Raw genomic sequence first — 22,739 nt, 5'->3', positions numbered from 1 at the left:
TGGAGAATGAGTGGCCCCAGACTCAGGGCTGGGGAGACGTGTCCTTGTCCCAGGGCAGGGGCTCCAGTACTCCTTGGAGGGGACGCACAGCCGTGTGCTCGCCGTCTTCCCATGCCCTGGCCTCCACCAGACGCCTCCTCAGAACAGTGGTCCCAGTGGGTGGCTGTGCTTAACCCTGCCCGGGGCATGAGCTCCACGCCCTCGGCCTCAGCCTCCTTAGCTGAAAGTCGGGCCAGAACAGTGTGACCCACAGCACCTCAGAAGTCGAGAGGCAACAGGAGGTGCCGCCCAGGCCCAGCCGGACGGGGTCCCCAGAGGCAGGCTGGCTGGGGCAGGAGGGGCCGCTTGGTGCCAGGCCCAGTGTCATCTTTCTCATCTCACAGGCCCCATGAGTTGAGTGCTCACCAGCCCATCCCCTGCATTTCTGGGAGGTTAAGTGAGTTGAAGCTGAAATTGGCTCAGGGCCCTGAGACCACAACTCCCACAAGAACAGAGAAGGCAGCATGGGGACAAGCTGTCCTGAAGTGCCGGGAGGTCCCGAGCTGCCCGTGCCTGAGGCGTTGGGGAGGACACTGCCCTGCACAGGACGCGCACACGACCCTCTCCCCACCTGCCCTCACAGGCAGAGCCGCCCCAGGTGATCTCTGAAGGTCAGCCAAGCTCCTCTCCTGGGGCTGACCCACCAGGGCCAAACCCAAGCACTGCCCAACCCCAGGGAGGGGCCTTGTCCGCAGCAGTGGAAACGGGTCAAACATGGGGGACAGGGGCCCACCAGGAGTAACGGCTGAGGAGAACACGATGGCAAAAAGAAACATTTAATAATGAGGGGGAAAGGGCAGAAAGGTGCAATCCAGGCAGGCAGGTTGAGGGCAGGACATGCCGCCTTCTAGGGTCTCCAGAGAAGCTGTGTCAACGGAGGACGTGGGCAGGGGAGGGCCCAAGGCTGCAGCACATCTACACAAGGGGTCAGCAGAACTGCGAGAAAGGGGGTGAGGCCTCCAGCCTTGTGGCCACATGAGATCCCCCAGAGTGGAAGGCCGCACAGGCTCACCCAAGGCTGGGCTCTCCACCCACCATGCCCAAGACTCCCAGGAGGCTGGTTGGGCAGGGCCATCCCCAGTTCACACCACAGAGCCCACAGAGGCTGAGACACCCCACCTCCAGAGAATGGAGCTGGGAGGGGCAGCCTGAGCCTGCTCACCCACCTTCCAGCGGTTTCCACACTCGTTGCAGACAACAAAGGTGGTCATGGGCTCATCAGAGCTGCGGGTCTGCACCTGTAACGAGGGCTGGGTGAGCCCAGGGTCACCTCCATGCTCTGCTGCAGATGGTATCCCCTCAACATGGGCAGTGCGGGCCTCGCAGCCACTGAGCTCCCACAGGTGACCTGATCCGAGGCCGCCTCGTGACTCCAACCTTCCAGAGCTGAGCCTCCGGGGGAGGGAGACAGAGTTTATCGGGGCAGAGGCCCTTGTGTGAGCCTGAAGCAGCTCACATTGGCTGGGGACCAGGAGGGCCCAGACTTGGTTGAGGGCAAGAGGGTCCCAATGGTGGGGGGAACTAGCAGGGGTCCCCAGTGCCCGCGGCTGCCTTCCGGAAGGCCCAAGGGTGAGCCTCCGGCCACAGGCAGAGCCTGTTCTGACCAGCAGCTGGGAGCAGGAGAGAGGCAGGCTCTGCACCGACCCAGGCCCCATGCAGCCTTCGAGGGGAAGGAAAGGCTGTCCTTGCAGCCCCTCATGAGTCCCATCTGCCAGGTGCAGCGGCCGCCTCGACACACTCCCCTCTTTTTTTTTTTTTTTAAAGACGGAGTCTCGCTCTGTCGCCCAGGCTAGAGAGCAGTGGCACGATCTGGACTCACTGCAATCTCTGTCTCCCGGCTTCAAGTGATTCTCCTGCCTCAGCCTCCTGAGTAGCTGGGATTATAGGCATGCGCCACCACGCCCAGCTAATTTTTGTATTTTTAGTAGAGACGGGGTTTCACCATGTTGGTCAGGCTGGTCTTGAACACCTGACCTCATGATCCGCCTGCCTCGGCCTCCCAAAGTGCTGGGATTACAGATGTGAGCCACTGCACCCAGCCGCACTCCCCTCTTAACAGGGTCCCTGCCATCTCATGGGATCCACAGTCTCCCCAGCACACTCAGTGTCCACCTCCATGGCAGGGACTGAGGGTCCTGCAGTCACTGCCAGGCAGCAGGCAGCACGGCCCTCCCACCAACATCAACACCTCGAGGGCCCTCCGTTCAGGCTGGGCTGGGCCAGGCCAGGCCCTCTGACTTGAGTACCCGCAACAAGTGGGTCCCACCACCCAAGACGCCGCCCCCTGGGGCCCAGAGGTCCTGGTTAGAGGGGAGTGGTCCCTGAAGGTGGCCATCATGCCTTAGCCTACTCAGGGACTGAGAGGCTCGGGAAATTCATGCAGCAGAGGCGGGAACAGGCATGGGCTCCAAGGAGGGGCACCGGATGCCCTGAAGACACCGGGCCCGGGGGAGGGTGCCCAGCGGCCGCTCACCTGTGTGTAGGTGCAGTTCTTTTTCCTGCACTTGCCGCAGGTGAACAGGTCTGTCTGCGTGCCGCCGGTGCGGGCCATCTGGTGCTCTCGGATGGCCTCCTTCGTCATGGCCTTACGGATCTCCTTCAGCTCGTCACTGGCCATCTCCTGGAGCACGGGGCCAGTGGCTTAGCCCACCGCTCCGAGGGAGCAGCCCTCCAGCCCCTCCAACAGGGGCTCACCTCTGAGGTCATCACAGCGATCTGCTGGGGTGTTATGGCCCCACACAGCACATTCCGCCGCAGGTCAGGGTTCTTGGCATCCTTCAGGTTGGAGATACGACTCCGTACACGGTTCTTATACTTCATGTCTGTGTTTCCAACGTCCCGGAAGATGCGTGCAAGTGTTTTAAGGACCCACCTGAGGACAACGTCGCTGCCCTCCACCTACCACCTGCCCCGCTGGGGGCCATGTTGGGGTGGGGGCTGGAAAGGTTCTGCCCAGCCACACAGGGGTCGGTCTGCCCACCCACACCTGGTGGAGAGGTGAAGGGCTGCAGGGCCAAGCCTGCCCCAGGCCCATTCCTGACTGAGACCCAGCTTCAGGCTACAGCCCCAGGGGACCTAGGCCCCACAAGCAGACAGAATCAGCCCCTCAGCTGGTCCGGGGGCCCTCCTGGGGTGAGACAGCCTGACCACCCAGGCAGGTGACCACCCAGGCAGGTGACCCCTGGACAGCTGGGCAGTGGCATCCAGCAGCCACCAGAGGGCACCAGGCCAGGCAGCCTCCTGACTCCACCAGAAACCCAGGCCCACAGCCCCTACCCAAAGGATATATTCCTCGATCTGAGCCGACAGGCGCTCGCAGTCCGCACCGATGGCCACGTGGTCATCTGCAAGAGGGAGCCCTGACTAGCTGCCCCCACTGGTTTCTCCACCTGCCACCCCTTCTGCCTGCAAAACACCTTGGCAGCTTAGAGGGCACATCCGGGTCCCTGCAAGAGGCCCACGATCCAGGCACAGGCCCCTAGCCCCTGCCAGGGCCACAGCAATGGGCTGGGGGAGGACAGTCACCCCGCTGGAAGCAGGCCTCCGTGGGCAGGCAGGGGCCCGGGCCACCCTGTGAACCACAGTGGGTGTCAGGAGCCAGGGCCGGCCGCACTCACGGTCCGTCTGCAGGGCAGCGGTCAGCATCTCGCGGCACTTGTTGCGCACGGCATCACAGGTGACAGGCACCGGGGGAAATGTGGTGATCCTCGGAGTCGACGGTGCCCTGGGCAGCTCCGGCCTCTTGCGGCTGCAGAGAGCCAGGGCCAGCTGGGTTCAGACTCAAGGCTGCAGGCACCCCAGCGAGACACTGGTCCCAGAAGCAGCAGGTGCCACAGCATAATCCCCCACCAACCCCTGCTTGTTCTATTCTGCCAGAGTCCAACAGTGGCCTGTGGCCCTGCCTATCTTGAGTCCAGCCCAGATGTCCATGGGGTGTGCCCAGCAGCCAGGAGGGAGAGGGCCATGAGGTCCCCAGTGGGTCAGGGTGTACTCTCCAGGTGGGAACAGGATCCCAGACCCAGCAGTCAGCATCTGGGCAGCATTACCAGTCGATCAGAATGAACCTGGCAGTTCCTGCCACTTCTGGGGTGCCCACCCACTGGGCCACAACACAAATACTCTGCTGAGGGCAGCTGCAGCTGCTGCCTGGTCAGGGAGAGGGAGAGACCCACAGCTGTCTGGGGGGAGACAAGGCGGGGCCGCCCAAGGCCAGGTTCTGCTGTCACAGACGACCCCCCTGGGCACGTACAGAATGGGAGAAGGATGCCCCTCAGGGCTGGACCCCAACATGGGGCTGCCCAACGACCAGGCTGCATCCACCTAGCCCTCCCCTCATCCCCTCTGCGGAAGTTGACAGAAGCAGGCAGCTTCCTGGAGGAAAATCAACTTGCAAAGGTGTCCCTGAGCTCCTGGTGGCCCAGTCACCACAACCCAGTGTGGTCAAGGGCAAAGCCATCTCTCGGCTATAGCCTGCCACAATAAGCACCCCCAGCTCCCAGCTGCAGGCCACAGAGCCCTTATCGCCCCCTGGCAGCGGTGACCACACGTGCACATGCAGGGCAGGAGGGGAGTTGGCCCCCGCCTTTGGTTCTGGGCAGAATTTTGCAGGAAGGAGGGACTGTGGTTGAGTGAGGCTGAGGGGGAAGCCAGAGTGGGCCAGCAAGAACCAGACCCAGCAGGGGGCCTTGGGGGAAGAGGCCGGGGGGCTCCCACAGGCCCACTCAGGGTATACAGCAGCTCTTGGCAGAGAAAGAGGCCAGGATGGCTGGCTGACAGCCAGGTGGACACAGACCCACATCTCAAGTGGTCAGTGCAGGCGGGACACACCACAAGGCTGGTGTCCAGCATGAGGCTGACCGACTCTGTGTGCGGCCTCAAAGCAGTGCCTAGGCACATGGAGATTGGCACCCTTTCTCTGGCAAGGAAACAGGCTGGGAAGCAGAAGTGTGTGCACCTGCCTTCCAGGTGTGCTACCTGGGATCCGGGGCCTCTGAGGCATCCCTCGAGGACGTGGGCAGAGGCATGCCCCTCCCCCGCTCCCTGGCTTTGGCATCGGAAGCATCTGCAGGAAAGATCGGGGATGGGCTGATCAAGGGGAGGCAGAGGAGGGAGGGGCACAGACCACCACCAAGGTACAGCCTCAGCCCGACCACCAACACGGCCCCAGCCCCAGCCCCCGCCCCCAGCCCCCCACCCAGCCAGGGGAGCCAGGGGCCAGGAGGCTGCCCAGCCTCTGTGAACAGGTCCTCACCCTCCCCAGCAACCTGTCCATCTCTGCAGTCCTGAGGCTGCCTCCGCAGAACCCTTTCCCGTACAAGCACCCACTCACAAAGGCCACCTCTGGGGCCTCTCTGGGGCCCACCCTCCTGCCTGTCCTGGCCAGAGAGACCAAGCATGTCCCCAAGAAGGCTCTTCCTGAAAGCCCAGAGCCAGGCCCAAGGGCTGGGGACCAGGACATGCTTGTGCCATGCACAGCCTGAGGGCTACACAGGGCTGGAGAGAGACTGTTTCACAAGGGTGTGGACAGAGCTAGGAGGGCTGCCTCCATCCCGGACAGCAGCATCTTTGCAACCCCAGTCACCCCACTGTCTCCAGGAAGAGGCAGCCTTCAGTCCAGCCCAGCCCAGCCCAGCCTTTCCCTTCCCTGGCAGGGGGCTGCCCCTCTGTTCCCTCTGAGTAGCTGAGGTGGCCCTGCCTTCTCCCTCCCGCTTCCCCTCTCCCGGCACTTCCCAGCCTCCTGGCCATGACCTTCCCCTCTGTGTGACCTCCCAACTCACCCCAGTCTCTCAGTGCTGTCAGTTCAAGTCCTGGCCTCAACTCTCTTCTCTCCTTGTTCTACCTGGAACCCTGCCCCCAGCACACACCCTGGTCTCCTAGGCCACACCTCCCAGCCAATGCTGACAGGCACCCACTGATCCACTGCCAGCCCCAAGCTGGGCGCTTCATGGTCTGGGTTTGCCACTGCCCCACTCCCAAGTGACCTGGCTCAGGGTGGACACTGCCAGCACTCTACACTGTGCTGACCAGCAAGAGGCAGCCCCTCTCGGACCCCTGCCCCAGCACTCAGTGGGCACTGCCTGAGCCGCACCCAGGAGCTTCTTCCAGGACTTGATGAGAGACTTGGCCAGTGCAATGACCTCCTCATCCGAGCTCTGCTTCCGAAGGGCGTTGACAGACATCCCGACTCGGGTGGACTACAAGGCAAGTGGTCTGGGTCGGGGGGAGGCAGGGGCCCACCCTAGGGGTCAGATTCTCCTGGCAGACCCTTGGTGGCTCCCACAGGACAGGAGCCCGGGACCTCCCAGGGAGGTAGATGCCTCTCCCAATGGCGACTGTCCCATTTGGAACCCAGGAGCCTCAGCCACGGAGGACAAGATGGGTTATCCTCAGACTCCCCTCCCTGTCCCACTGAGCCCAGAGAAAGGCAGAGACCCTCTCCTCAGGAACAGGCATTTGTGCCAACGAAGGCCTGGTGGGGAGGGTGGGGAAGCCCTGCCAGTGCCCTCAGAACTGCCATCCCCTGGGCTGCACCCAGGAGCTGTCCTGGACCTGGGGCAGGCAGGGACCTACCTGGAGCAGGTGCAGCGTGATAGGCATGGCCTTCAGCTCCCGCAGCAAATCCATGGCTCCCTCCTGGAAGGAGAAGGAGGACCTTCATAAAGGACTTTAGATCTCAACGGACAATATCACCTCCTTCTGCCTACTGGAGGGGAACACAAGGCAGTGACAATTTGGAGATTCAACCTGGGGTCAAAAAGAAACCAAAATTCCTCTACCTGGAGACACCCAGGGCTCTGCCCACATGTTCCTGCACCACAGCAGGGAACCCTTACTGCTCAGTCAAGAAGGGGAGGGGTTCTGCAGCCTCAAGCATTCCAGGTTGTAACCCACATCCGTGGCAATGACCTCACTGACTTGTAACCACCTCAGGTCACTGACCCAAACCAGAACAGAAATGCCAGCTCCCCTGGCCAATCAGGAGGCTTCAGAGCCACGGCCCCTCCCCAGCAGCCAGGGCCACACCCAGGTGAAAACTGCAGCCCCAGGTTCATTCACTCCCCTGTGTCTTGATGCCCTGATGCGTAGGGCAGCCTCTCCCCAAAGCACCCCCCCGCCACCAGCTGTGAAGGGCCAACCGAGGAACATCAGTGTCCCGAGCTGAGGCCAAACTCTCATGAAGGGCCAACCCGGGAACATCAGTGTCCCGAGCTGAGGCCAAACTCTCATGAAGGGCCAACCCGGGAACATCAGTGTCCCGAGCTGAGGCCAAACTCTCAAGGGTCCCTCCACTCCAGGCACGGCCACAGCCAACACCTACAAGGCCCACAGCCCCCCTCCTCATCTATCCTCCAGGCCTCTGAGTTGCCCCCAAGCAGGCCAGCACCCCTCGCCTGGACTGTTCCAATGCACCTCATTCTCTCCGCCTTGTCTCCCCACCCAAGATCTGCGTTTCCTCCAGGTCCTCAACACTGACGAGGCCAGGCACAAACCGGTCACATTTCCACACCAGGCCCGGCAACTCAGTGCTCCCCAAGGGCGCTGAGCCGCCACCGAGGCCCTCTGCACCTGCAGCTCCACCGCCTGGGGCAGCCTCCCACGACATCTCCCTCCCTCCCTCCCTCCCGGGCTTTATTTCAACAACACCTTCTCAGCAAGGCCTCTCCTGTTTAAAACTGCAACTGTGCCCTGCAACACCCCATCTCCTCTGTAACACCTGCATGTGTTTCCACGTGTGTATCATTCCCTCTGCCCTAAGGTGACCTGATCAGAGTCCCACAACCCACAGGCCATGGGAGGGGCTTGTCCCACCTACCGCCCGCACAACCCCAGCAATCCGGGTGGCATGTCTGCTCACGCTGTAGCCCCCTCCTAAGCCCTCCCAGGCAGGCCCTGCCTCTTGGGCTGTACAGAGTCCAGCCTTGAGGTGATGGCCAGAGCCAAGGCCACTGTCCCTGAAAGCCCTGCACCTGCTTACGTGGTTCTCAGTGGGCTCAGGACCAGAGGCATAAAAACCCCCAAACCTGGCCCCCAGGTCCCCGAGGGGACCTCAGGCACTGGGACCCCCAGGAGGCTCTGCTGGCTCCCACTCCCCACTGCACAGCGCCCGCCTCCCCTCCTCATTCTCCCCTGGGGCTTCTACTCAAGCTGTTCTTCCACCAGAAACCCCCCATCAGTTCTGCCCAGCCCCACCCAGCCCTCCCCTGGCTCCATGACCCATCTTTGCTTCTCCCACCTACAGCTTTTATCATTTGTGTTTTGTCTCCTTTAAGAAGGGGAACAACTCCATTCTCGGGTCATCTCTGGAAACAGCTATGAATGGTTCGCAGACCCCTACTTTGTGCTGACCAGTTTTCCGGGGTGTGTGTGAACGCAATGATGGGGGTGCTGCACCCAGCAGGAATGAGTGGGAGCCTACCCCTTCCCAGGGCAGACCCCAGTCCAGAACGCTGGTCACAGGGACCCAGACTCAACCCTGCTCAGCCCAAAAAGCTTCCCCCAAACCCCCACTGCAGTCACACAGCCCTGGGGTGGCTGCACAAATCACCCGAAGCCCATGACTCAGCCACCTTCACCGCCCTGGGCTGGCCTGGCAGACACACAGCTGGCCCTGCCCCAGGAGTTCACAGTCTGGGTGGGAAAGCACAGGTCACGTTTATTGAGCCAGCCAGGAGCTCCAAATGACCTGCGGCCAGACCCCTCCCCACCCCCCAGGAGGCAGGCAGCATCCTCTAAAGATGCTTCTGTGGGAGGGTGCAGAGGTTGCCAAGTCATGACGCCGGAACTGCACCCCCACTGACCTGGCCCCTTCAAAGTCCTCACACACAGCCTCCTCCAAAGTCTCGCTGTGGCCGCAAGACAACAGAGGCCCAGGCCGCAGTGAACAGAGCCGGCCAGAGGCTCCAGCGCCCAGACACTCCCAGAGGAGGCTTGCCCGACCTCCTGGCTCTTATATAAGCACACCGGCTCTTTTCGGAGGGTGTCCACATAACTACCCACAACCCAAGTTGCTGCGGGCTAAGTCCTGGCTAAAGAAGGGAGAGAATTTATTAGAGAAACCTGGTTCTTGTGGGATGGGGACAGACAGGGAAGAAAATGGGCCCACAGGCAAGACAGGTATCTGGCTGGCCTGTGCAGGAGGATGACAAGGGCTGGGAAGAGGCAGGGGAGGCACGGAAGCTCCAGAAGAAAAGGGGATCCAACCTCAGACTCCAAACTGTTGCCGGCGACAAATGCTATGGGAGACGGAGGGTGACAAATGCTGTAAGAGACGGAGCGTGGGAGAGGGCTGAGTTGGGGGGCGGGGCTCGGCCTGTGAGGATGCCTAGGCCGGGATGGAGGAAGGCAAGGGGCTGGCGCGGCCCGCAGAGGAGGCCCGAACACCCCGGGGGCTCCGAGAGGCGGGACGGGGCCAAGGAAGGAGTCGACGGGCCAGGCTGGGGGTCTGGAGTTAAGGGACAGGGAAGGGTGCGGAGCTTGTGACTGCGGGCGAGGGAGGGGTCTGAGTCCAGAGCGGGTGGCTCTCCCGGGACAAGGTCCAGGCCTGATCGCGGCCTCTGCCGGGGTTGCGGGAGTGAACGGCAGGGCTGGCCCGGGGCAGGGGTCTCGGCCACGGGTGGGGGTCTCCCCTGCGTCCCGGTTAGTCTCTGCCGGGGAGGGGTCTCGTCCTGCCCCTCAGGTCGTCTTCCGGCCCTAACGGGGGTCGGCGGGCTCGACGGGGTCTCGGCGGGGCGGGGTTCCCGGGGTCCTGGCGGCCCGCGCCCCTCACCGCGCTCTTCTTGGTCACCATCTTGTCCAGCCTCCGGGCGATCCGCGCAATCTCCTCCTCCTTGCCCATCATCGCCTCAGGAGCAGCGACCCCCGCGCCCGTCGCGCCCGCCTCCGCAGCCGGGCAGGACCCCGGCCCCGGCCGTCGCCACCTCCCACACCCGCCGCAGCCGACGCAGCCCCGCCGCGGACGACAGACCCCCGGTTCAAACCCTCGGCCCCGCGGCCGCGCGCGGCATCCTAGGATGCGTAGTCCACGCGCCCGCCCGCCGCGCCCGCCGCGCCCGCGCTCTGGACCACAACTCCCAGGCGCCACGCGGCGCGCACAGCCTCCTGGGAAGTGTAGTCCTGACCCACCGTCGCCAGTGACTCGTGGTCCCACAATACCCCGCGAGGGAGGCGCCCCGGGCACGCCCCTCCCAGAGCTCAGACATCCCGGAGCGACCGGGCCCAGAGGCCCGGGAATCTGCTCCCTTCTCTCCTCCTGCTTCGGGCCTTGCTGTCCCGCGGCGTCCTTCGGTGGGTGGCTCAGGACCCAGTGCCCTCAGCCCTTCTCTTGGGCCCCGCTGAGCCCTGCGCGCGCCCCACTTGGCCTGGAAGGCCGTCCCCAGCCTCCCAGAGCCCAGTTTGGGTCATTCGGGCCTCTGAGTGGAGTTACTTCTTCAAGAGGCCCGCGCACACTGGGAGGCCTCTTGTGGGGCCCTGCAGGTGTGAGCGCGCGGTAGCTGGACGTGGCGTCTGGAAGGGGCCATTGCTGGGGTTCGCGAAGTGCGGGGGGCCTCTGCAGAGGCTGCGTGGGCAAGGCCCCTGCCTGCAAAGTCAGCTACCAGGGAGCAGATTCTGGGCTCTGCACGTTGACCACTGTGTCTCAGTCTCCCCACCTGTGAAACTGGAGTTAAGTGTCCGCCTCACAGGGCTCCCGTCAAGATGATGTAAGCTGATTCACATCACATGCCTGAGAACAGAGAGGGGATGGAGCATGACAATTAGTGTTCATTGCCATTGTTGTTGGAGGTCCCTAGGTAGGGCCAGACTGCAGGCAGCCAGAGAGATGGCCCAGGCCTAGGGAGGGTTGAGGACGGGGACAGGTGCAGGGCCAGCATCCCCACCACTGCCTGGCAGCTCCCCAGTAATGCAGATGCTGGGTGGTTTCCTGGAGAGGGCACAATTCTGGGGGAGGGTGTGGATCAAGGAGCCTGTAGTCATTCAAGTTCAGGCCAACGAACTATGAGGCCAGGTGGCAGGTGGAATGGGCTGAGCATTTCTTGGGCTGTCTGTGGCACTAATCACATATAACTGAGCTTCCCCGCAGCCAAAATGAAAAGGAAAATATGGTCAGTTAAGAGACTCATCTTAGCCGGGCAATGGTGGCTCATGCCTGTAATCCCAGCGCTTTGGGAGGCCCAGGCGGGTGGATCACCTGAGGTCAGGAGTTCGAGACCAGCCTGGCCAATATGGTGAAACCCCGTCTCTACAAAGAATACAAAAACTAGCCAGGTGTGGTGCCGGGCACCTGTAATCTCAGCTACTTGGGAGGCTAAGGCAGGAGAATTGCTGGAACCCGGAAGGCGGAGGTTGCAGTGAGCCAAGATAGCACCATTGCACTCCAGCCCTGGCCGACAACAGCGAGACTCCGTCTCAAAAGAAAAAAGAGAGAGAGAGACTCATCTTGGTCGGGCACAGTGGCTCACCCCTGTAATCCCACCACTTTGGGAGGCTGAGGTGGGCGGATTATCTGAGGTCAGGAGTTCCAGACCAGCCTGGCCAACATGGTGAAACCCTGTCTCTGCTAGAAATACAAAAATTAGACGGGGCACGGTGGCTCACGCCTGTAATCCCAGCACTTTGGGAGGCCAAGGCAGACGGATCACGAGGTCAGGAGATCGAGACCATCCTGGCTAACACGGTGAAACCCCATCTCTACTAAAAATACAAAAAATTAGCCGGGCGTGGTGGCAGACGCCTGTAGTCCCAGCTACTCCGCAGGCTGAGGCAGAAGAATGGCATGAACCCAGGAGGCGGAGCTTGCAGTGAGTGGCGATCATGCCACTGCACTCCAGCCTGGGCGACAGAGCAAGACTCCATCTCAAAAACAAACAACAACAACAAAAAAATTAGCCGGGCGTGGTGGCACATGCCTGTAATCCCAGCCACTTGTGAGGCTGAGGCAGGAGAATCACTTGAACCCAGGAGGCGGAGGTTGCAGTGAGCCCAGATTGTGCCACTGCACTCCAGCCTGGGTGACAGAGTGAGACTGTCTCCAAAAAAAAAAAAAAAAAAGACTCAGGCCGGGCGCGGTGGCTCATGCTTGTAATCCTAGCACTTTGGGAGGTGGACTGCCTGAGCTCAGGAGTTTGAGACCAGCCTGGGCAACAGGGTGAAACCCCGTCTCTACTAAAATACAAAAAAACAAAAAAAAATTAGCCGGGCATGGCGGCATGCGCCTGTAGTCCCAACTACTCAGGAGGCTGAGGCAGAAGAATCGCTTGAATCCGGGAGGCGGAGCTGGCAGTGAGCCGAGATCATGCCACTGCACTCCAGCCTGGCAACAGAGTGAGACTCGTTGCAAAAAAAAAAAAAACTCAATCATAGGGAAAAAGCATAGAATTCCTTGTGAGGAGCAAAGCCTTTCTAAGACAGAGGCCCCGCGATATTATATTATTATTATTATTATTAATAGATGAACACGGTTTCCATACTGACTGATTCTGCCCCTCACAGTGAGCTGGGGACATAGCTTCCAGCCTAGACCATCCAAGCAAGTCCTCGTGGTCAGAATCCCATGGTTTGGGCACATATGAAGACTTGAAGGGTCCAGCCTCATCAGAGGCACGAGGGGAGGCTAGAGCCACCCAGCCTTCAACCACTGTCTCAATGGCTGACAACCAGACCAAGGAGCTGGCCAGGGTCCTGTAGAAGCCACACTGGAACTGCCCTTGTGCAGGAACCCCAGAAGGTTTGGCTTCGGAGGTCCGGACGGCCAGGGTTTCAAAGCTGGTTCCCACCGTCCATGAAGACACTGGACACATCCATGGAGCCTGCCTGGCCAGACACACAGGCTTCTCCAACGGCCGAGTGTGAGTTGATTTGAAGACCACTGAAAGGAAGCCAGCCCTCAAGCTGGGGGTGGGGGGGAGACCTCCAAGTATCAGGACTGCAGATCCTGAGATGCTGGTAAGGGCTGGAGCACAGAGAGGCCCCTCCTGGGCAGGAGGTGCAGCCCAGACAGCACAGAGGAGAACTAACCCCAGAGAGCTGCAAGTTCCTAAGAGTGGAGGTGGAAAGGAGAGAGGGTCAATGTCCCAGAAGCATCAAGGAGCTGCCAGAGGAGGCTGTGCAGTTGTGCATACGCCCCAGTCCCAGTTGAAGTGTTGGTGGGGCGGCGTCTGGGGTATCAGCACGGACCCCTGGAGCAAGTCACCATCAAGGAGCCAGCAGTGAGGCCGCTCCCCACCTGATTTCTCCCTGGGATGGACAAGCGCAAGGTTCTGGGGAAGGAGTGCACACAGACGCCCCCGGAAAACCAGACTAGAGACCCACCCTTGACCCTACCCAGGCCGGCCCAACCAGTGGAGGGACTTTGCATGAGGGATGCTTTTAAATATCTGGTTCATCTGAATGTTTTCAGCCACAAAGATCCCCTAGCACGGTAACTCTCAAAGCATTACCTAGGGAGCTGGGAGCTGGTCGAGAACCAAGACGACTGCCCCCTTGCACTCCCCGCCCCCACCAGGGGCTGGGGCCCTGGGGTCTCTGTCCTCTGTGATACCTGTGTGCAGATCAGAAGTACAGGCCACAGGCCAGCCAGGATGGATAAGGAACGAGGGGTGCCCAGAAGAAGGGAGAGGCTCAAGAAGGGCTGGGAGTTTTTTTCAGAGGTGCAGAGAGTGTCCCAGAGTTGGGAGGGAGAGGGATGTGGTCTGGAGTGTGTATTGAAGCCCCAACAACCTTACCAAGCTGCAGGGAGGGAGAGAGATGTGGTCTGGAGTGTGTATTGAAGCCCCAACAACCTTACCAAGCTGCAGGGAGGGACAGAACCCACTGCAGGACAGGGCCTATAGAGACGATGGGGTGGAACAGAGACATACTGGGCCTGGGAGCTGGTGGGGGACGGTCGGGCAAGATGGGAGGGAACAGTGCGAGGCGTCTCAACAATCCAGGGGGTCAGAGACCCAGAGACCAAACCCCTGACAGAAAATAAACTGGTGGGAAGAAACCATCATCTTTTTTTTTTTTTTTGAGACAGAGTTTCACTCTTGTTGCCCAGGCTGGAGTGCAGTGGCACGATCTTGGCTCACTGCAACCTTCGCATCCCAGGTTCAAGCGATTCTCTTGTCTCAGCCTCCCAAGTAGCTGGGATTACAGGCATGCGCCACCACACCCGGCTAATATGTTTGTATTTTTAGTAGAGACGAGGTTACATCATATTGGTGAGGCTAGTCTCAAACTCCTGACCTCAGGTGATCCACCCGCCTCGGCCTCCCAAAGTGCTGGGATTACAGGTGTGAGCCACCGTGCCCGGCCCATCATCTCCTTTATACCGACCTCTAGCAGAAAGGTGTCGTTCGTTCAGTTATGAACGAGGCCATGAACCAAATCTGGTCAGCTGGGCCCCTGGCTGACCCGGCACAGATGGGAACTGCCTCGCACCCCCACACTCGCTGCTGCTGGAACTGCAGAGGCTGTTCAGTGAGTCACATCTTGTTCAGCAGATTGGTAAAGAAGCACTTGGGTTTTGATATCACCCTTTAAGAAAATATTTGCGTAACTGTGTGTTGGTAGAACTGGCTGCCTTTATGATCCCGTGAATTCCACCTTGTGCTCTGTGTAGGAGGGGCTTCAACTAGGAGTCCGGGAACTGGGACTCGGCCCTTGCTGAGCCTGAGTGGAGGTCCCACTCTGGGCCCTGTTTCCTCTCCATGAGATGCCAGGTGGTCTTCTACGTCCTGGGGCCCTGGGCATGGCCACACAAGACAGAGCTCGTGAGGAGCCTGAATGTCTCAGTGGGTCCCAGTGGAGGCCCACAGAGGCTGCAGATAGGGGGAGGTCAAGATGCTGTGGCATCTTAAGGACAACGGCTGGCAGGTCGGGCATCCCTCAGGAAGGGGTGTCAGCCGTGGGCCCAGCCTACGGGGCTGCATTCGGGCACGTGGGGAGCCTGGTCGGACAGGTGTGGATGGGGTCACTGGTGGCCTGGTTCATGGCAGGGGCAGGTGATGGAGAGAAAGGAGTGGACGGGACAGGCAGGGAAGGGGGTTAGCAGAAGAGGTCGGGTGCCTCTGACCTGCGGGCCGCAGCCACTCCGCTATGACAGGAGCCCCGAACCCTGACATGCTCCAGTCCTGCGTGGAAGCAGCTACTGCAGGCGGAGAGGTGTAGGCCCATCCTGGTGATCAGGGAACCTGCAATCCGGTGGGATGGTCCTGCCCCCGGGCAGAGGCAGGTGACTGGCCCCAGAGCCTGTGAGGAACAGTGGCCTCTAGGTGGCAGGAGCGAGCCACGGACGGGTGGGCCTCACTTCACCACCACCCCACCCCCAAGCCCCAGGGAGGTCCAGTTGGTTCCCAGCAAGAGCCACAGCTGCCCCCCAGGACTGTGAAGTGGCCGAGGTGAGAAGGTGGCCAGTCCTAGAGAGTGGCCTCGTTTGTGAGGGCTGTGGCGGCGACCAACCCTGAAACTCCCCAGTGCCCCTGGTCCCGGGTCCCTCAGGAGCTCTGGACTTCTGGGACCTTGCTCAGAGCATTCCCGCCCCCCAGCAGACCCCTCCTGGAGCTTACCAACCTCTGGACTTCCTCCTCCACGGAGCTTCCCCAGCAAGCTGCTCAGGGCCGCCAGACGCTCCTGGGCCCTCAGAATTTGCACCCAGAGGCTGACAGCATCAGAACCATCGATTCTCCTGTGGGGCCTCGCCGCAGGGTGCTGCTCCAGCCCCTACTCCCACCCTCGGCAGCTGAAGAACTTTCCCTCCCCTGTGTGCAGGCACACATGCACACGCACACACGCAGGCGGGAGCCTCGCACACACGGGGAGCCACTGCGGACTGGTTGGCGAGTGTCTGTCTCTCACACAGCCCAGAGGGCAAGGCCTGGATCCCACTCAGCCGCGTTAGGGCTACGGTTAATGTTCGGTTTCGGTTAAACCCTGAGAACAGTCGGAAATGCACGTAGCCTGAAGGGTGGCTCACAGCGGAGGCAGTGCCGACGGAGGAGAGGGACGTTCACTCACCCGCTCCAGGCGCTGGTCCTGGGAGCCACAGCCACATGACGTGCAGGTGGAGGGGAGAGGCCTCCTGACTAGGAGCTGCCACAGGGTGAGGAGTGCCTCACTCCCCTTCACAGACCCAGCGGCCGCACGACACCAGGCTAGGTCTCTGTGGTCACCTGCGGCCAGCCTCGCCGGGGGCCGAGCCCCAGCAAACAGGAGGGTTCCGTCTCCTCCTCCAGGGTGTCCTCCACACTCGATGTCTTTATGGACAGGGACATATGGATAGGCCTTTAGGAATTCTCTGTGGGCAACGGGGCCCTGTCCTGAGGGCTCTAAGGGGGAGATGTGACCCACCTTGGAGGTCTGAGGGGGCAGCCCTGGCCCCAACAGGCGTCTGGGGAGAAACCCCCGGTCCACCCCACAGGGCCAGCCACACCTTTGGCCCAAAGGCCTGCCCCTCCCCCATCCTGAGTCCAGGAAACGTCGGAAACTCAGGCCATTTATTTTTCTATTTGTGTCCCCTGTCCCCTGCCCGCCCAAAGCCGGCCATGACCCCAGTGGCCGCTATCCATGCTTCCCCTCTGGCTGAGGCAGCGCCACGGTGGGAAGGCTCCTGCTGCCAAACTCACACGGAGCCCCCCTTGCTTCCTGCAACCACAGAGCGGGGGCTGGGGGATCCTGCAGCCCCAGGAGCCCCCACCCCCTGCCACCCCATGGGCAGCCCTCCCACAGCCCAAGCACCGAGGCGCCGTCTCTGCGCCCCTTTCCATCAGACCCTCCAGCCCACCTTGGGGGCTCTGCCGAGCTGTGACCCCAGTGGACCCCACCCAGGCCTCCCTTGGATGCCCCCACCAGCAGGGCAGCGACGGGGCTTAGGTCCAGCAAGTGCTCCCCTGTCCCCTGCGCCAGCAGATGAGGGCAGGGGATGGGGATGGGCCCACTGCTCCTGGCTATGCCACTGCAGCACCCGGCTCTCTGGACCTCAGTCGCCCAGTCTGTAGAATGGGAAGAGCCACCTGCCCAGGGCAGCGTCTCTCGGAAAGTCCCCAGCCCAGCCCATAGCCTTGGCCCAGTCCCAGCTCCCTCCCACAGAAGCAACGCTGGGGGAGGCAAGAGGCATCCCCAGAGGCCAGTGGCGGCCCTGGCGGCCTGCTCCAGGCTTGCTCTAACAATGCACTTCCCCCACACAATTCCCAGAAATGCAGCCCTGCCAGCCCGCCAGCCTGGCGGCCACTCCACCCTCCCCCTCCCCAGAGGCCCCAGGCAGCCGTGGGGTCGGGGCTATGGGTGAAGCCTGGAGACCTGACTCACAGGGCAGCAAAACCAGGGTTCCCTGAGGCGGCACCTCCCAGGGACCCAGGCCTCCCAGAGAGAGACCAGGGAGACTCCTGGGGCAGCCAGATGGGGGCTGAGAGCGAACCTTGGCCAGGCTCCCCCCGCGGCAGAAGCAGAGCCCCCTGCCTTCTCCGCTGGCGGTGAGCCCGTCCCTCCTGCCCCGCACAGCCCCGTCTTCACGTAGCAGCTGAGCTGAGGCAGATCACACTCCACTCAGAACCTCCCAAGGTCCCATCTCACTCAGAAAATGCAAGACCCTCCCAGAGCCAACTCAGCCCCTTGTTCCCTCTGAGCCTCATCCCCTCCTCTCTGCACCCCCTGCTCTGCTCACACCAGCAGACTTCCCTGCCCCAGGGCCTTGGCACATGCTTCTCCCTCTGTGAAAAGACTCCTCCCATGAACCCCCAAGGGCAAAAGCCACGCGTGGCCCTGACACAGCCCCTCCCTATACCTGCTGAACCCCCAAGGGCAAAAGCCATGTGTGGCCCTGACACAGCCCCTCCCTATACCTGCTGAACCCCCAAGGGCAAAAGTCACGCGTGGCCCTGACACAGCCCCGCTCCCTACACCTGATGAACCCCCAAGGGCAAAAGTCACGTGTGGCCCTGACACAGCCCCTCCCTATACCTGATGAACCCCCAAGGGCAAAAGCCATGTGTGGCCCTGACACAGCCCCCCTCCCTACACCTGGCACCCCAAGTTCTGGCTTGTTTGTGGATTTGTTTTTGGTTAGGTTTGTTTTGTTTCGTTTTTGTTTTTTGAAACAGTCTTCCTCTGTCGCCCAGGCTGGAGTGCAGTGGTGCGATCTCGGCTCACTGCAACCTCCACCTCCCGGGCTCAAGCAATTCGTGTGCCTTAGCCTCCCTACTAGCTGGAATTACAAGCATGTGCCACCACGCCCAGCTAATTTTTGTTTTTTGTTTTTGTTTTTGTCTGGAAACAGAGTCTCACTCTGTCACCCAGGCTGGAGTGCAGTGGTGCGATCTCGGCTCACTGCAACCTCTGCCTCCTGGGTTCAAGCGATTCTCATGCCTCAGCCTCCAGGGTAGCTAGGATTACAGACATGCGCCACCACGCCTGGCTAATTTTTGTATCTTTTTTTTTTTTTAAGTAGAGACAGGGGTTTCACTATATTGGCCAAGCTGGTCTCGAACTCCTGACCTCAGGTGATCCGCCCACCTTAGCCTCCCAAAGTGCTGGGATTACAGGCGTGAGTCACCACGCCTGTTTGTGGATTTGTTGATTGTCTGTCTCTTCTCACCAAAATGGAAGCTTCCCACAGGCAGGGACCTGTCTGTTTTGTTCTCTGCCAAATTCCTAACCCCTAAAACAGGGTCTGCTACACAACAGGTGCTCAATAACAAATGGATGGATAGATGTTGCCTGTCCCTGAGCAAGAAGGGGTGGATGAGCCCCCAGAACACAGGCCTGCCCCCTCCAGCCTATGTGGCAGCCCCAGCTGGCTGTCACCAATGCCAGGACAAGCAACAAAAAGAAACACACAGCTTCAGGCATCCGGCCCTGCAGTGCCCCTCCGTGGCTGGGAGACAGATGACCCCTGAGGGTGTTCTCCCTCTCCCGACTTACCAGCCTGGCAGGGGAGAAGGAGGCTGGGCCAGCCCAGGACAGGGTAATCAGAGTGGACACTGCCCTCCAGGGACCCTGGGGACCGGAGTGTGCTAACACATGCCCCACAGTGCAGGGTACACTGAGAGCCCCATTTGGGCCTCTACAGAGCCACAAATGGACCGGGGCTCACATAAGCACAGGACCAGGTCACCCACAGACCCAAGCCCAAGCCACCAAGGTCTGAATAAAGGCAGCCATACAAGCATGGAGGTGGAGACAAGGGTGGGGCCAGTGGAACTTGGGCAGGAGCTCCCAGCCAGTGGGGGCCGGGGCCGCAGCACAGAATGTCTGGCGCCTGCTCAGCCCAAGCTGGCCCCAGGCCCCCTCCTGCAAGGCCGGCCTTCCTTCCTGAGCTGCAGTTTCCTGGCCCCTCCCTGCTGTTGCCTCAGAAACCCGGAGCAGCCCAGCCCCCCAGCCTGCTTCCCATGGAACCCCCCCAACACACACACACACACAAACATCACTGGGAAGGCCGCACAGCAGGCAGCAACACCCAGGGACACAAGCAGCCCTGCAGCCGCCCCCAGGGCAGGACACCCCAAGGGCCACACAATGGCCCCCACAGAGCTCAAGCAGCTGCTCTGACACCCCGACTCTTGTCCAGTGCCCCTAAAAGTGGGCACAGCCCTTGATAACACCCTAGGTACATGCCCACCGCAGCACAACACCCCAGAATTTGAGAACAGCTTCCACATCACCAGGGCCCTGGGAGCACCTACAGAAGCCCCGCTCGCCGCAGGTGACCCGACCCTGACTGTCCACAGCACATCTGCTGCCCGCAGCCCAGCATCACCCTGTGCATTCAGCACTCCCACCCCCACCAGCCCCCTGTGGCCCTCGACCCAGAGAAGCCCCTACTCCTCTCGGTCCTGCTGGCCCTTAGCACCGAGTAGAAGAGACCCTGACACCACACGATGACTGACACCTGACACCACACGACGACTGGCACATCACCCCTTAGACTACAAAAGCACCCCACTCACACCGCACACCCCAGCCTGCAGGCCCCAGCACAGCCCCCTGCACCCACACCTTCAGACCCTTCCCCACTCGCACCGCAACCCCAGCTCTGCACGCAACTCTCGGGTCCGCTGGACTGCGGCAAATCGTCAGGTGAACCCTAACCCCACACCTAACAGTTGAGAGGCGCCGCCCAGGTGAGCAGGAGCACGTGCACCTCTCATGCCTGCTCATGCCCAGGAAAGCACAGGCACCTCCTGCCGCCCCACCTGCCCTCTCCCAGAGTTGAGGCCGGCAGCTATCGGAAGCCCGGTGACGCTGTGCACACCAGGACTGAGAGCTGGAAGGCACGGAGCCAGGAGAAGCCTCTGTCCCTGGGCAAGGGCCACCTGAACCGGACCTGTCATTGGCCAAGAGGGACATGCACACAACTGTGTCCACCTGGTGCTGAGGCGTCAGGCGGCCTCGTCATAGACCCTCGCCCCAGCCTCACATTCTCCCTGTCCTGGCCTCTGCCATGTCTCACTAGGCCTGGAGCCGCCACCCCAGGACGAGGCCCACTAAATACAGAGCTCCTGAGGAGTCAGACATGTCTCCGCGGGTCCCGAAGGAAGCCTACCGAGGCAGCAGACAGAAGGAGACCAAGATGCTATGGCCTCTGGAGGACAGTGGCTGGGAGGTCGGGGGCTCCCTGTAGGAAGAGGTGTTCAGCTGTGGGCAGAAGGTAGGATCTGAACTGGAGAGAGCCGAGGTTCGGGAGGCCAGAGAGCCCCCTCCACCTGAAACTGCATCCAACAGGAACCCCCCACCTTCACCCTTGAGGAGCAGGAGGGTCCAGGCCCTGCAGGACTCGGTAATTGGTCCCAGCCTCGCTGCTCTTGCAGCCGCAGGGGCTGGGCTGGTGGGAGCCTGGGAGGTCTGTGCCCAGGCAGTGCCTGGGAGGTCCTGCCATCCCGGCCCGGAGCCGCGCCAAGCCAAGCCCCCACCCAGAGCCACGGAGGGGGACTACCCAGCATCCTTTGCAGACCTCACTCGGAGGCCGGGGTTCCTGTCCAGGCTGAAGGAGAGGGGCAGGTGGCAGGCAGGAGGACAGTGTCCACTCAGTGCCCAGGCCAGCCCCACCCTTGTAGAGAAAGCTTGCCCCCAAACTCTGCCTTTCTGACTGGGGCTTGGGGGCTACAGATAGGCTCCCTCCCAAGGGTGGGCCATAGCCCACCTAGTCCAGGACAGACTGAGGTGGGGTTCCAGAGGCAGAGGAATGCCCCTAGACTCATGAACTGCCTGCCCTCTTTTGGAGAATGCTGGGGCCCAAGCTCAGTGGCCAGAGAAGCCTTGGGGACCCTCCAAACTTCACGGAGCAGGACCCCTGGTCCTGGACCTATTATGAGTCCTCATGTCTTCCTGGGAGCGTCCAGCTTGCCTGGCTCTCAAGGCCCTGGGCAGCCTCCAGCACCAGAGTCCCCCTCACCCCACACCCAGGCAGACAGACAGACACAGGCCACACACAGACGCACAGACACACATCGGATGCCCCTCCCTCAGCACAGCTGGCCACACCCACACCATCCCCTGTACAGCCCTGGCGAGTCCCCCCAGCCCTGCGGCTCCAGATCACGCCACCCTGGCTGTGGTCCCTACCCCCACTTTGTCCCATCTGGACACTGGGCCAGGGCTGCCAGCCTCCTCCCTGCCACGCAGAGGGAGAGGAGCACCTCAGGAGGCTCCCCGCCCAGCCCCGACTCACAGGACATGACAGCCGGACACCTGAGTCCACAGCCCAGCCAAGAGGGTGGGTCATTGGCTGGCGCCAGGCAAGGCGGCTGCTGGTGGGTGTCGTGGGGGACGCGGAGGCGATGAGGTCATGCCGGACACTGCCTGCCACTATGTTTAGAGCAGCTCCGGTGACTCTGGGCTCTCGGGGGTGGCAGAGGACCAAGCAGGGCCCCCAGGGAACTGCAAATCCTTCCCCACGTGTGAGGGCTACTGCAGAGGACCCCGAGTTCCTCTTTCCCAGGCCGCAGTGACCAGCCACTGCCCAGGCTGAGCCAGGCCCTGGTAACCCCAGACTGCAACCCTAAGGTTGTGAGTAGAGAGAGCTTCCGCCAAGTGGTAGCCCTTTGGGGTCTTCGCACGGCTCCCCAACCCCCTGCACCCTCCTGCCAGCTGCCCAGGAGGCCCACCCACACTGAGACTCGGCCAAGGGTCCGGCCACCCATACTGAGATTAAAGGAGGACTAGCAGCATCCGGCAGAGGCCTGTGAGCCCCTCCATCCCTGTGGCCACAACCCTGCCTGCCTCCCCAGAAAAGCCAGGGGCCACACCTCCTGGTGCCCCACGGGCCCCCCATTAGCCAGCACTGGCTCAGTGTCTGTGAACAAGGTGCTAGGCCCGTGGGGCAAACTGGAGGGACGGGAGATCTGGAGACCAGACTGGGAGACCCAGCCCCGTATGCTGGGACGATGGGCGTCGAGACAGACTGTGATGTGGGGCTTTGGGGAGGGCTGGACACCGACCGCGACAGCCCTCGGTGGGGGTGCCCCTGTGGGGGTGCTGGCCTCAGGGCAGGAGCGCCCCTGGGGACAGTCCAGGAACAGCCTCTAAGGGGCACTGCAAGGCCCACGTGGGGCCCACCCCATTCATAACACAGGCTGGATGTGGCCTAGCGAGGCTGGCAGGGACAGAGAACCAAGAGCTTCTGGCCACACAGGCTCAGGGTCACAAGACCTGTGGCCTCTACCCATGGGGCTCCCGGCATAGTGTGGCGGGGGGAGCTGGGGAGCCTCCAGGCTGTGAGGAGATGTGCCGCG

At 61.6% G+C, this 22,739-nt stretch overlaps 1 protein-coding gene across 6 annotated transcripts; it reads right to left on the bottom strand.

The window, feature by feature from the left end:
* Window positions 1–799: 799 nt before the first annotated feature.
* TCEA2 (transcription elongation factor A2) lies at window positions 800–10,033 on the bottom strand. Of its 6 annotated transcripts, XM_055104496.2 has the most exons (11): window positions 9,806–9,961; window positions 9,241–9,298; window positions 6,610–6,672; window positions 6,128–6,233; window positions 5,014–5,101; window positions 3,657–3,787; window positions 3,327–3,383; window positions 2,734–2,888; window positions 2,513–2,659; window positions 1,206–1,277; window positions 800–975 (listed from the first exon to the last, which is right to left on the bottom strand). In XM_055104496.2, the coding sequence occupies exons 3-11, from the start codon at window positions 6,661–6,663 to the stop codon at window positions 967–969; spliced, it is 819 nt and encodes a 272-aa protein (XP_054960471.1). In that variant the 5' UTR covers window positions 6,664–6,672; window positions 9,241–9,298; window positions 9,806–9,961; the 3' UTR covers window positions 800–966. The 6 variants fall into 6 exon arrangements, with proteins under 6 accessions (XP_054960471.1, XP_008960555.1, XP_008960554.1 ...); XM_008962307.5 differs by lacking the exon at window positions 9,241–9,298 and having other exon boundaries at window positions 9,806–10,033; XM_008962306.5 differs by lacking the exon at window positions 9,241–9,298 and having other exon boundaries at window positions 800–954; window positions 9,806–10,021.
* Window positions 10,034–22,739: the final 12,706 nt, after the last annotated feature.

The sequence above is a fragment of the Pan paniscus genome, chromosome 21, assembly GCF_029289425.2.
Source record: "Pan paniscus chromosome 21, NHGRI_mPanPan1-v2.0_pri, whole genome shotgun sequence".
NCBI lineage: Eukaryota > Metazoa > Chordata > Mammalia > Primates > Hominidae > Pan > Pan paniscus.
This window is presented reverse-complemented; position numbering and strand designations above follow the sequence as displayed.